The sequence below is a fragment of the Oncorhynchus gorbuscha genome, linkage group LG05 (genome assembly GCF_021184085.1).
Source record: "Oncorhynchus gorbuscha isolate QuinsamMale2020 ecotype Even-year linkage group LG05, OgorEven_v1.0, whole genome shotgun sequence".
NCBI lineage: Eukaryota > Metazoa > Chordata > Actinopteri > Salmoniformes > Salmonidae > Oncorhynchus > Oncorhynchus gorbuscha.
This window is the reverse complement of record NC_060177.1, coordinates 19,444,752-19,459,699: the sequence shown is the minus strand read 5'-3', so window position 1 is coordinate 19,459,699 and position 14,948 is coordinate 19,444,752. Positions and strand designations below refer to the sequence as shown.

General features: G+C 42.4%; 1 protein-coding gene across 2 annotated transcripts in view; it reads left to right on the top strand.

Moving 5' to 3' along the window:
* LOC124035624 (diacylglycerol lipase-alpha-like) overlaps nt 1–14,948 on the top strand; it is a 46,377-nt gene that overhangs the window by 7,264 nt on the left and 24,165 nt on the right. Inside the window, exons 2-12 of one of the 2 annotated variants that reach the window (XM_046349167.1) lie at nt 9,344–9,445; nt 9,637–9,848; nt 11,495–11,596; nt 11,805–11,943; nt 12,032–12,091; nt 12,214–12,301; nt 12,446–12,580; nt 12,743–12,820; nt 12,922–13,046; nt 13,448–13,598; nt 14,285–14,368. In XM_046349167.1, the coding sequence (XP_046205123.1) occupies nt 9,351–9,445; nt 9,637–9,848; nt 11,495–11,596; nt 11,805–11,943; nt 12,032–12,091; nt 12,214–12,301; nt 12,446–12,580; nt 12,743–12,820; nt 12,922–13,046; nt 13,448–13,598; nt 14,285–14,368 (1,269 nt within the window). In that variant the 5' untranslated portion in view covers nt 9,344–9,350. The remainder of the gene's footprint in view (nt 1–9,343; nt 9,446–9,636; nt 9,849–11,494; nt 11,597–11,804; nt 11,944–12,031; nt 12,092–12,213; nt 12,302–12,445; nt 12,581–12,742; nt 12,821–12,921; nt 13,047–13,447; nt 13,599–14,284; nt 14,369–14,948) is intronic. The other variant, XM_046349168.1, reaches the window with a different exon arrangement.

Here is a 14,948-nt window from a genome sequence, read left to right as displayed (position 1 = left end):
AATTGTCCTCTTGCTCAGTTGTGCACCAGGGCCTCCCACTCCTCTTTCTATTCTGGTTAGGGCTAGTTTGTGCTGTTCTGTGAAGGGAGTAGTGCACAACGTTGTACGAGATCTTCAGTTTTTTGCATGGAATAGCCTTCATTTCTCAGAACAAGAATAGACTGAGTTTAGGTCCTCTCAGATGCCCTTCAGATCAGACCTCCTGCCCACCCCATGCACCCCACCTCCGCAAAGAGGGCCTCAACATGGAAGTCACACATACGCCCGTGAGCGGGCGTACACTAGCCCAAGCCAATGGCATGTTATTTTTTATTTTTTATTTCACCTTTATTTAACCAGGTAGGTAAGTTGAGAATAAGTTCTCATTTACAATTGCGACCTGGCCAAGATAAAGCAAAGCAGTTCGACACATACAACGACACAGAGTTACACATGGAGTAAAACAAACATACAGTATACAAACATACATACAGTATAAACAAGTCTATATATGACGTGAGCAAATGAGGTGAGATAAGGGAGGTAAAGGCAAAAAAAGGCCATGGTGGCAAAGTAAATTCAATAAGTAAAACACTGGAATGGTAGATTTGCAGTGGAAGAATGTGCAAAGTAGAAATAAAAATAATGGGGTGCAAAGGAGCTAAATAAATAAATAAAATAAATACATTAGGGAAAGAGGTAGTTGTGAAGGCTAAATTATAGGAGGGCTATGTACAGGTGCAGTAATATGTGAGCTGCTCTGACAGTTGGTGCTTAAAGCTAGTGAGGGAGATAAGTGTTTCCAGTTTCAGAGATTTTTGTAGTTCGTTCCAGTCATTGGCAGCAGTGAACTGGAAGGAGAGGCGGCCAAAGAAAGAATTGGCTTTGGGGGTGACCAGAGAGATATACCTGCTGGAGATGTACCAGATGCTCTGCGGGCTCTGCTCACACTTACTGGCCTAAGGCCAAACCACACAACCAACAACATTGGACACTTTATGGAACACAAAGCCTTCATTATCTCATCATGAAATATGCAAGGCCTGAGGTCATCTGCCTTTGGCCTAAAGAGCAGGAATCCAGACTTCATCAAAGAAATCAGAAATACAGATATTGCCATCCTACAAGAAACCTGGTATAGAGGAGATGGACCCACTGGTTGCCCTCTAGGTTACAGAGAGCTGTTAGTCCTATCCACCAAACTACCAGGTGTGAAACAGGGAAGGGACGTGGGGGTGGGAGGGTGCTAATTTGGTATAGAACAGACCTAACTCACTCCATTAATCAAAACAGGAACATTTTACATTTGGCTAGAAATTCAAAAGGAAATTATCTTAACAGAGAAATGTTCTCCTGTGTGCTACATATTAGAGGTCGACCGATTTAATCGGATTGGCCGATTTAATTAGGGCCGATTTATCAAGTTTTCATAACAATCCGTAATCGTCATTTTTGGACACCAATTGTGGCCGATTTTTATTTTTCATTTTAAATATTTTCTTTTTACCTTTTATTTAACTAGGCATGTCAGTTAAGAACACATTCTTATTTTCAATCACGGCCTAGGAACGGTGGGTTAACTGCCTTGTTCAGGGGCAGAACGACAGAGTTTTACTTTGTCAGCTCGGGGATTCGATCTTGCAACCTTCCGGTTACAAGTCCAACGCTCTAACCACCTGCCTTACATTGCACTCCACGAGGAGCCTGCGTGGCTTGGCCGACTACCTGTTACGCTAGTGCAACAAGAAGCCAAGGTAAGTTGCTTGCTAGCATTAAACTTCTCTTATAAAAAAACAATCTTAACATAAACACTAGTTAACGACACATGGTTGATGATATTACTAGTTTATCCAGCTTGTCCTGCATTGCGTATAATTGATGCGGGGCCTGTTAATTTCTCATCGAATCACAGCCTACTTTGCCAAACGGGTGATGATTTAACAGGCGCATTCGCGAAAAAATCACTGTTACACCAATGTGTACCTAACCATAAACATCCATGCTTTTCTTTAAAATCAATACACAAGTATATATTTTTAAACCTGCATATTTAGTTAATATTGCCTGCGAACATGAATTTCTTTTATCCATGGAAATTGTGTCACTTCTCTTGCGTTCCGTGCAAGCAGTCAGTGAATATGCAGCAGTTTGGGCTGCCTGGCTCGTTGCGAACTGTGTGAAGACCATTTATTCCTAACAAAGACAGTAATTCATTTGACAGAATTGTACATAATTATGACATAACATTGAAGGTTGTACAATGTAACAGCAATATTTAGACTTAGGGATGCCACCCGTTACATAAAATACAGAACGGTTCCGTATTTCACTGAAAGAATAAACGTTTTGTTTTCGAAATGATAGTTTCCGGATTTGACCATAATAATGACCTAAGGCTCGATTTTCTGTGTTATTATGTTATTAAGTCTATGATTTGATATTTGATAGAGCAGTCTGACTGAGCGGTGGTAGGCAGCAGCAGGCTCGTAAGCATTCATTCAAACAGCACGTTTGTGCGCTTGCTAGAGGCTCTTCGCTGTGCTTCAAGTATTGAGCTGTTAGGCTTTAAGTCAATCAACTCCTGAGATTAGGCTGGTGTAACCGATATGAAATGGCTAGCTCGTTAGTGGGGTGCACGCTAATAGTGTTTCAATCGGTGACGTCACTCGCTCTGAGACCTTGAAGTAGTTGTTCCCCTTGCTCTGCAAGGGCCGCGGCTTTTGTGGTGCGATGCTTCGAGTGTAGCTGTTGTCGATGTGTTCCTGATTCAAGCCCAGTTACGGGCGAGGAGAGGGACAGAAGCTATACTGTTACACTGGCAATACTAAAGTGCCTATAAGTACATCCAATAGTCAAAGGTATATGAAATACAAATGGTGTAGAGCGAAACAGTCCTATAATAACTACAACCTAAAACTTCTTACCTGGGAATATAGAAGTCTCATGTTAAAAGGAACCACCAGCTTTCATATGTTCTCATGTTCTGAGCAAGGAACTTCAACGTTAGCACATATTGCGCTTTTACTTTCTTCTCCAACACTTTGTTTTTGCATTATTTAAACCAAATTGTACGTTTCATTATTTATTTGAGGCTAAATTGATTTTATTGATATATTATATTAAGTTTAAAAAGTGTTCATTCAGTATTGTTGTAATTGTCATTATTACAAATAAAATAAAAAATTGTCGGATTTAAATCGGTATCGGCATTTTTGGTCCTCCAATAATCAGTATCAGAGTTGAAAAATCATAATCGGTCAACCTCTACTAACTATGCCCCTCCCCCCACTAGAATCCCCATACTTTAATGAAGACAGTTTCTCCATCCTGGAGGGGGAAATCAATCATTTCCAGGACCAGGGACCTAAATGCCAGAACCGGACAAGAACCTGACACCCTCAGCACACAGGGGGACAAACACCTGCCTGGAGGTGACAGCATTCCCTCCCCCTTATGCCCCCCTAGGCACAACTGACAACATAGCCAACAAAAACTGGTCACAACTCCTGCAGCTCTGTCGCACGCTGGTTATGTCCAGTACATAGTCCATGGTAGGCTTCGAGAGGACTACTTTGTCACTGACCTCAACTCAGTCTCTCGGAGCGTTCAGTCAGCCAACTGACACCCCTATTAGACCACAGCAAAATCACAGTCTACTTGAACAGAGCAATGCTCAAGCATGAGGCATCAAAGCCAAAGGATCTGAATAATATTAAGAAATGCTGTAGATGTAAGGAATGTAGTGTGGAAACCAACCCAAAAACAAAACAATTGAGCAACAACAAATTAAATCCCTTTTAGACAACTTCCTGGACAAAACGTTCCACTGTAATAGTGAAGGTGTAAACTTGGCAGTAGAAAATCTTAAGAGTATATTTGACCTCTCAGCTTCCCTATCAAATCTAAAAATCTCAAACAGAAAACTGAAGAAAATGAACCTCAATGACAAATGGTTTGATGAAGAATGGAAAAACCTAAGAAAGAAATTGAGAAACTTGTCCAACCAAAAACATAGAGACCCGGAAAACCTGAGTCTACACCTTCACTATGGTGAATCACTAAAACAATACAGAAATACACTACGGAAATGGAAGGAACAGCACATCAGAAATCGGCTTAATGTAATTGAAGAATTCATAGACTAACCACTTCTGGGAAAATTGGAAAACACTAAACAAACGAACAAAGAACTATCTATCCAAAATTTAGATATGTGGGTAAACCACTTCTCTAATCTTAACTATTAAAGACTATCAGAACCCACTTGATTCTCCAATTTCTTTCAATGAACTACAGGACAAAATAGAAACCCTCCAACCAAAAAAGGCCTGTGGTGTTGATGGTATCCTCAATGAAATGATAAAATATATAGAACCCATTTCCCTCTGTGAGGTATGGGGTCCGCTCACCGACCAAGAATTCACTAAATGGGACAAACACCAAATTGAGACTCTGCATGCAAAATCCTGCAAAAACTATTCTCTGTGTTCAACGTAGAACACCAAATAATGTATGCAGAGCATAATTATGCCAATACCTGCTAATTATCAAAATCCAGAAAAGCGCCATTAAATTCTTCAACCACCTTAAAGGAAGCTATTCCCAAACCTTCCATAACAAATCCATCACCTACAGAGAGATGAACCTAAGCAAAACACACCCCACAGAGCCCCAGGACAGCAACAAAATTAGACCCAACCAAATCACGAGAAAACAAAAAGATAATTACTTGACACATTGGAAAGAATTAACAAAAAAACATAGCAAACTAGAATGCTATTTGGCCCTAAACGGAGAGTACACAGTGGCAAAATACCTGACCACTGTGACTGACCCAAACTTAAGGAAAGCTTTGACTATGTACAGACTCAGTGAGCATAGCCTTGCTATTGAGAAAGGCCACCATAGGCAGACCTGGCTCTCAAGAGAATACCGACTATGTGCACACTGCCCACAAAATGAGGTGGAAACTGAGCTACCCTTCCTAACCTCCTGCCCAATGTATGACTATATTAGAGACTCATACAGTGGGGCAAAAAATTATTTAGTCAGCCACCAATTGTGCTAGTTCTCCCACTTAAAAAGATGAGGCCTGTAATTTTCATTATAGGTACACTTCAACTATGACAGACAAAATGAGAAAAAAATCCAGAAAATCACATTGTAGGATTTTTAATGAATTTATTTGCAAATTATGGTGGAAAATAAGTATTTGGTCAATAACAAAAGTTCATCTCAATACTTTGTTATATACCCTTTGTTGGCAATGACAGAGGTCAAACGTTTTCTGGAAGTCTTCACAAGGTTTTCACACACTGTTGCTGGTATGTAATGTTTACTGTTCATTTTTATTGTTTATTTCACTTTTGTATATTATCTACTTCACCTGCTTTGGCAATGGTAATTAATGTTTCCCATTCCAATAAAGCCCCTTGAATTGAATTGAGTTTCAGAAGAAATATCTTTGTTTCTTGCCATTTTGAGCCTGTAATCAAACGCACAGATGCTGATGCACCAGATACTCAACTAGTCTAAAGAAGGCCAGTTTTATTGCTTCTTTAATCATCCTTTTTTAAAATGATCAACTTGGATCAGCTAACACAACGTGCCATTGGAACACAGGAGTGATGGTTGCTGATAATGGGTTTCTCTACGCCTACATTATGTACATATTCCATTGAAAATCAGCCGTTTCCAGCTACAATAGTCATTTACAACATTGACCATTTCTACACTGTATTTCTGATCAATTTGATGTTATTTTAATGGGGAAAATGTGATTTCTTTCAAAAAATATATATATATATATTTCTGTTCAAAAGTATATGAAAATGTTAACATTCAAACCATGAGGCCACTAGGTCATTTTAATACAGGAAAGGTTTTTGAGTGACGTCACTGGACAGACAAAGCACTACACTGAAGAGGTTCCTCTGAGTGTGCTGTGTGGGGAACAAAACATTTCTCACATGCAGGGACTTGTCATAAACACATTCCACAAAACACATGTTAGTTGGATTCACAGATACAAATTAGAATATATTGTAGTAGTGAGAGATTCCATGACTCACAGTTGACATAATGGAGAGAACTGTCTTGCACAGAGTGGCCTGAAACCCCATGTGCAATACTACATTTCCCCCAAGGGATACAATAAAGAAATGTAATGGACTATCGTTTCGCTTTGCTTATTTGAGCTGTTCTTGCCGTAATATGGACTTGGTCTTTTACCAAATAGGGCTGAGAGCGTCTGCTAAATGACTTAAATGTAAATGTAAATGTAATGTCTTCTGTATACCACCCCTACCTAACTGATTGGCTCAACCACCTTAAGAAGGAAATAAATTCCACAAATTAACTTAACAAGGCACACCTGTTAATTGAAATGCATTCCAAGTGACTACCTCATGAAGCTGGTTGAGATGATGCCAAGAGGGTGCAAAGCTGTCATCAAGGCAAAGGGTGGCTACTTTGAATAATCTCAAATATATAAAATATATTTTGATTTATTTAACACTTTTTGGGTTACTACATGATTCCTTGTGTTATGTCATAGTTTTTATGTCTTCACTATTATTCAACAATGTAGAAAATAGTACAAATAAAGAACCCTTGAATGAGTAGGTGTGTCCAAACCTTTGACTGGTACTGTATGTTCTCTCTTCAACTGGTTTGGGGACATTTCTAACAGCTGAATATGGTCTCTGGCATTTCCAAGCTGAAGGTGCCATCCACATTCCTTAAATGTTCTTCTTTGAGGTTTTTATGACCTGGAAGTCTCTTACTATTGCCTGATCTCCTAGTATCACTTAGCTTTCCTGCAATGTTGTTGATGCTGAGTCTGTTGAATAAAATTATATCCCTACAATATTTCTCAATTCTTTATTCATGTTACACCACAAAAGAAACCCCTTTCAAAAGATTTCCAATTCAAATTAACCACAGTTCTACTGATCTAAGTGCATTTGATAAATGTTTACCCAGTCTTTTGCACATCTCTAGGGTAGGGGTTCCTAATCTTTTTCATCACAGGACCCAAATGAGAAATGGACTGTACTTCCGTGACCCAAATTATGAAGAAATAGTGTGTGATTTATAGATGTATTCTCATAACTCGCGACCCACCTCTCACATGCCCAGGGGCCTCTACTCTAGGGTGATGGATGCCCTATGCTAAGCGCATGCGATGGCCTGTGGGTTTAAGACATCCACCAATGAGTATGAAAAATCTCCTCGTTTTGAAGCTACAGTAGAAAAAAAACATTTCAGCAGACGACACAGTCCTGACTGGCCGGCTGGACGGCGAAACGAGGTGGATATTACTGTGAGATGAGCTGGGTGTTGTCTGTGTGAGCGCGAATGGAGTACAGCCAAACCAAGGAGTATGGATCAGCTTGTGTATCATCAAAGGAATTTATCCCAAATGAATTATACTGCATGGTTGTATTCCATACAGTTTCTATGACCTGGTTATTGTGGATTTATTTTGACTGTCCTCCAGTTACATTTCTGGTTCTGAGAATAGCCTACCAGTTGGAAAGGGAAACTGTTTACTCTACGGCTGCCATTAAATCCATACTCTCTTTGTTAGAGGTCCTGGGAGCCATTGCCCTAAGAGGCAAGCTGAAGGCAGAAATGTTAATATGTAACCTAGTATACTTTCTGAAAGACAAAGGGACAGTTAGGGGTTTGAGAACAGAAACATGGCTTCTCCCTACAATTGTATTTTATCTTTATTGAACCTTTATTTAACGAGGCAAGTCAGTTAAGAACAAATTCTTATTTACAATGATGGCCTTCACCTGCCAAACCCAGACAACGCTGGGACTCCCAATGGGACCTATGGGACTCCCAATCACATCCGGTTGTGATACAGCCTGCATTCGAATCAGGGTGTCTGTAGTGACACCTCTAGCACTGACATGCAGTGCCTTAGACCGCTGCGCCACCTGGGAGCCATCTCCTCCATCAATACCTGTCCCAGACATTTCTAAATCTAGGCCTAATCAGATTCAATAAAAACACATTGGCTTATTGGTATGGGAGAGTGTGCTGCTTCACTGATCCTATTACTATAGCCTTTCCAATTAAAGTGGTAGTGTGTTCCACTGGTAAGATCCCCATGGGGACTGCAACCTGTATCTAGGCTATAACACACGGCCTGGAGGAGAGGAGGGTCAGGTTTGGAGTGATGACGTCACTGTCTCAAGTGGTGGAGGAGAGGCTTCCTGCATTGTGGGACCTGCTATATTTCATTAGTCTAATTTTGTTTTGGCCTAAATGACAAGGGGTTTACTCTCTTATTCCTTTTTTTCCCTCTTCTCTCGTTCCCCTCCTCCTTCCCCCTTCTCTATAATGTGAGTCACACGCACAGGAAGCCATGTGGCAGCCGGCGACCGGGGTGGGAGAGCAGTAATGTTGTCCTAATCTGTAGTGAGACCATATAGACATGTAACACTGTGTTTAGCCAGCCTTTATTGAAGCATACACTAGACATAGTTGTCTTGGAAATCATGGAATATGTAGTTGCCGACTTTATCCAGTTTTAGAATCCCTGCCCCCACCCTATAGTTAAGTTCTCTATAAAATGAGAGTCACAAACTTGGCACACTGTCACACTAGGCATTCCTTACACGGTTTTAACCATCTGCTACCCATGTGTTTTGTGAGAGTGGGCTTTGCTTCTGTTTTGACAAAATATGCTAATGGTATACCACTATAGGCTAAGGCTAGCCACCTCTCCAGATCCCTCACGCTCTCCCTCTCTTTTACTTCAGTTCAATCTAGGCCTAAGGCACGAGACTTGTTTTCGACTGCCCTTTTGGATAAAGGGAAGAATGAGAGTGGTGTTCATGTTGCCAGAGCATATGGTAACGAACAGACCCATCAAAACAAGTCCTCTCTCACACCCTCACTCATTACCTGGTCCACGTTGTCCACAAACTATTTTAGCCTTTACCCCACTGTCTCCCTCCCCCCTCTTACACTCTCTCTCCCTCCATATTTCAATTTCACCCCTCTCTTTCCATCTGGAGAGCTTCAATTGTGAGGAGAAACAGAGCGTACTGATAGTTCTGCTATAGTCTGACTGATGCAGCAGAGCTTTGAGGAAGTCTTGGCTATTATGAAAGCTGGTCAGTGGGGAAAGAGGGTCTGGCCTTTGATCACACCATGATGTGGATACTGTTTTTATTTCTCATCCTCTCTTCCTCTTGCTTTCTCAGAGGGCAGCGATGCTGGGTACTGTGGGCAGGATTTATTAAAGCCAAGGGTGTGTGTTTAACCACTATTTTAAGTGCTCTTTTGTTCAAGGTTGTAAAGATTTGTGTCGTAACTTGCTGTTTTCTTCCTCTCTCGCTCACAGGGCAGTGATGCCTGGTATGGTGATGTTTCGGCGGCGCTGGTCAGTTGGCAGTGATGACCTAGTGCTGCCCGCCCTCTTCCTCTTTCTACTGCACTGCATCTGGTGAGTACTGCGTTTGGATGTATTTCTCTGTGAGTGTGTATGTTCCTGTGTCTGTCTTTGGTCAGGAGTCCCCGCACCAAGCTAAAAGTATGAAGCTGTATATGAGATGGAATACTTAAACCCCCAAAATGTTGTCTGAACCATGGGTGTGTCATCTGTGTGACCATGCCCCTTTCTCCCTCCCCTGCAAGGCTGGTGGTTCTGTCTGTGGTTCTGTTCGGCCTGCCCTATGGCTCGGACCAGTCCTGCTCGGTCACCCTGGTGGACCATGGCCGGGGGTACCTGGGCATCTTGGTCAGCTGCCTGATCTGTGAGAGCGCCATCATATGGCTGAGTATGAGAGGCAGCATCCTCTACACACAGCCTAGAGAAGCTGTGCAATATGTCATCTACATACGACTAGGTAAGACACACCCACATGTTATCACAGACACACTATATGCAGTTGAAGTCGGAAGTTTGCATACACTTAGTTTGGAGTCATTAAAACTAGTTTTTCAACCACTCCACAAATGACTTGCCAAATGTTGTAGCCTTCCACAAGCTTCCCACAATAAGTTGGGTGAATTTTGTCCCATTCCTCCTGACAGAGCTGGTGTAACTGAGTCAGGTTTGTAGGCCTCCTTGCTCGCACATGCTTTTTCAGTTCTGCCCACACATTTTCTATAGGATTTAGGTCAGGGCTTTGTGATGTCCACTCTAATACCTTGACTTTGTTGTCCTTAAGCCATTTTGCCTCAACTTTGGAAGTATGCATGGGGTCATTATCCATTTGGACCCATTTGCAACCAAGCTTTAACTGATATCTTGAGATGTTGCTTCAATATATCGTCATAATTTTCCTCCCTCATGATGTCATCTATTTTGTGAAGTGCACCAGTCCTTCCTGTAGCAAAGCACCCCCACAACATGATGCTGCCTCTCCCGTGCTTCACTGTTGGGATGGTGTTCTTCGGTTTGCAAGCCTCCCCCTTTTTCTTCCAAACATAATGATGGTCATTATGGCCAAACAGTTATATTTGTTTCATCAGACCAGAGGACATTTCTCCAAAAAGTACGAACTTTGTCCCCATGTGCAGTTGCAAACCGTAGTCTTTTTTATGTCTGTTTTGGAGCAGTGGCTTCTTCCATGCTGAGTGGCCTTTCAGGTTATGTCGGTATAGCACTTGTTTTACTGTGGATATAGATATTTTCTACCTGTTTCCTCCAGCATCTTCACAGGGTCCTTTGCTGTTGTTCTGGGATTGATTTGTACCTTTCACACCAAAGTACGTTCATCTCTAGGAGACAGAATGCGTCTCCTTCCTGAGTGGTATGATGACTGTGTGGTCCCATGGTGTTTATACCTGCGTACTATTGTTTGTACAGATGATCGTGGTACCTTCCGGTGTTTGGAAATTGTCCCAAGGATGAACCAGACCTGTGGTGGTCTACAATTTTGTTTCATAGGTCTTGGCTCATTTCTTTTGATTTTCCCATGATGTCAAGCAAAGAGGCACTGAGTTTGAAGGTAGGCCTTGAAATACATCCACAGGTACACCTCCAATTGACTCAGGCTAATTGACATCATTTATCAGAAGCTTCTAAAGCCATGACATAATTTTCTGGAATTTTCCAGGCTGTTTAAAGGCACAGTCAACTTAGTGTATGGAAACTTCTGAACCACTGGAATTGTGATACAGCGAATTATAAGTGAAATAATCTGTCTGTAAACAATTGTTGGAAAAATGACTTGTCATGCACAAAGTAGATGTCCTAACCAACTTGCCGAAACTATAGTTTGTTATTAACAAGACATTTGTGGAGTGGTTGAAAAACAAGTTTTAATGACTCCAACCTAAGTGTATGTAAACTTCTGACTTCAACTGTAAATAAGGTATTTAGTTTTAAAAAAATATATGCATTTGTTTTTATTTTTTATTTTTTTACTTCCCTATGGCACTGTATACTCAACCTGTTCTCAGAATATCCTGTCTAATTTCACAATATTGAGTAATGTTGTTCCCCTGTGTTTCACTTCCCTCTCTTCCTCCCTGCTTTCTCTTTCAGCCATCTTGTTGGTGGAGTTGGTATATGCAGTGGTGGGGATCGCCTGGCTTTTCCAATACTACCAACCGTGCTCTGATGTCACTGCCAAGAACCTTGCTTTGGGTGAGTTCGAGAGGGAGTATGAGGGAGCAGCAATCAATGAAGTAAGCATGTTGTAGACTAGAGTAATCTTCAAAGAAAGAACCAGGACGGACTTGTAAAACAAACTAATGGAGTAGAAATGCCCATTAGCATGTTTCGCTTTTCTTACACATTTGCGTGGTTCGTTATCAAGATCAAAACTATCCTTTCTCCTCCCTGTGTCCCCCAGGGATTGTAGTGTGCAATTGGCTGGTGATTTTCAGCGTGTGCTTCACCCTCATGTGTACCTTTGACCCCACGGGACGCACTTTTGTCAAACTGAAAGCCACCCGGCGACGCCAACGCAACCTCACCACCTACACCCTCAGGTTGGTACCCTCTTCCCTGCATACTACCGTCTGTACACCCTTAGGTTGGTACGATCTGCCCTACACACTACCATCTCTAAACCCTCAGGTTGGTACCCTCTGCCCTACACACTACCATCTCTACAGAGTATACCACCTGCACCCTCAGGTTGGTACCCTCTTCCCTACACACTACTACCGTCTGCCCTACACTCTACTACCCTCTCTGCCCTACTCTGCACCCAGCACAGCACACTAAGCTAACCATCCTGCTGTGCCTCCCTTCCTCAGACACCGGTTAGAGGAGGGCCAAGCCAGCAGCTGGAGCAGGAGACTGAAGTTCTTCATGTGCTGCACCCGAGCCCAGGACACACAGTCTGTGAGGGAAATATAATTATTGTTCCTCTATCTGTCACCCAACTTCCTGCATGATACAATCTATTCAGTGAAAAGCAATGGTTATGGTTAGGATCTGTTCTTGTGGTTATTCATGGTTCAACCTCTATCTCTCCTCTCCCGTTAGGATGCGTATTCCGAGGTGGCCAGCCTGTTTGCAGAGTTCTTCAGAGATCTGGACATTGTGCCTAGTGACATCATAGCTGGCCTGGTGCTGCTTCGCCAGAGACAGAGGTCTAACAGAGGTGCCATCCTGGACCAGGTAACTGGAGATGGGGACCAGTGTGGAGAGAGAAAGAGCGAGGGATGGGGGGATAGGTAAAATGCTAACAGAGTTTGAGGGCCTGTGTGTGTTTATGTTTGACATGGTCTTACTAGTACTGTATATTCCAATGTGTGAAATTGTGTTGTTTTTCTCCCTCAGGCCAACAATGACATTTTAGCCTTCTTATCTGGAATGCCTGTAACTCGCAACACCAAATACCTGGACCTTAAGAACTCGGTGAGTGTGTGTTTGTGGATTTCTATTGATCCTCTAAGGCAGCGGTGTAGCCTCTGTCTCTGTGTTGGATGTATTTTTAACATTGTGTGTGTGTCCCTCAGACGGAGATGGGCATGTACAAGGAGGTGTGTTACTACATGCTGTTTGCCCTGGCAGCGTATGGCTGGCCCATGTACCTGATAAGGAAGCCTGCGTGTGGGCTGTGCCGCCTGGCCAGCTCCTGCCAGTAAGTCTGCCTGCCTCCCTCCCATCCCATGCACTTACACCGGTTTCACATTTCACATTCATCAGTATTGACAACGTGGTAATCCACTGGGACAATAACACTCTGGTCAGACCCCACTCTCTGACACAGTTGGTAAACAATGGAGCACTGACACACAGCGTGTTCCACTCCACTGTTCAGACAAAACACTGACCCACGCACTAACCACTTGACTAGTGATACAAAGACCTAAATACACTGAATCACACAGATATGTTTGTGTTTTAGACTCACACACTCAATCTAAGGACCTATTGTAGCAATCTCTCTCCATCTCGCTCTCTCTCTTCTTCTCTCCATTTTCCTCTCTTGTCTCTTTGTGTCTGTCCACTACTCTCTTTCTCTCCCTCCATCACTCTCAGCTGTACATCAGGGTCTGGCTCTAGGCTGTCCCAGACAGTGACAGTGGAGGAGGATAACTGTTGTGGCTGTAACGTCCTGGCTATCCGCCGCCACTTCCTGGACAGAGAGCTGAAGCAGGTCCACGTTGTCTACACATCCTGGCACGACGCAGTGAGTACCAAATGGACGCGTGACAGACTTAGAGGTCAGGGGTCAGTCTGGACAATTACCAGGCATGAGTAGAATACAGAAGATACAACATGCAGTGTTAGTAGAAGCAATTTGCAAAGTACAGATGAACAGGTGGATGATTTGTCATATTGTCTGTCAGTCAACAATCTGCTGAATCACTCTCCTTGGAATTGTTTCTCTAAACGATTCCTCAATGATATATTGCACTTAGTTCCCTCAATAATACAGTATATGTAATATAACACCTTATATTGCTCTGTACCAAGGGAAGTAAATCACACTGCCAAGTGGCTGACTGAACAAATACTATCCCAATCACATCCAGAATATTCCACCTGTTAATTATTTTCCGTTTGCAGAGGGAAGTTGCCGTAGCGAGAAAGAGAGCACTCAAAACACACTGACTGATTTGTAAAGCAGACTTCTCTATTAACTGGGCCAAGTCTGACTTTCCATCCATTAAACCACACCATGCAGGCTAGCTAGCAGAGGGTCTGGACTCTGCAGACTCTCATCACAGAGGGAGTTAGGCCAGGACACTCCATGATGGAAGTCATCATTATAGTCCTTGGCTGTTTCTTCGGCGATGCCTTTGATTGATGTGTGTTACCAAAATAAATAGATTTAGCTGCTACCTCTCACTATTCTCTTTCTCCCCTTCATAGGTTTATGAGACACCTTTCTTTGTGGCTGTGGATCATGGGAAAAAGAAAGTTGTCATCAGCATTCGAGGAACCCTGTCCCCCAAAGTAAGGCACAGTGACAAACCAATGACTCACAAGTGACTGACCAGAGAGTCATCTAACTACCATGGTTGTGTCCCAAATGGCAATGTATTCCCTATTTATTGCAACACTTTTGACAAGAGCTTCTGGTCAATGTTGTACATGTAGTGTTTAAAAATAGAGAGAGGGTGATGGCATCTCCCAAAAAGACTGCAACAACCTACACAGTCCACTATATAGGCCAAAAGGTGCTATTTGGGATGCAGACAATGACTCACAAGTGAATGTCAGTCAATCATGGTCCATGTCAGTCAATCATGGTCCATGTCAGTCAATCATGGTCCATGTCAGTCAATCATGGTCCATGTCAGTCAATCATGGTCCATGTCAGTCAATCATTGTCCATGTCAGTCAATCATGGTCCATGTCAGTCAATCATGGTCCATGTCAGTCAATCATGGTCCATGTCAGTCAATCATGGTCCATGTCAGTCAATCATGGTCCATGTCAGTCAATCATGGAGCACAATACAATGTTATGCAGTACAACGACTTTCAGTGAAGTTAAATTCCTCACAGTTCTATGACATCAAATTCCCCTGAAA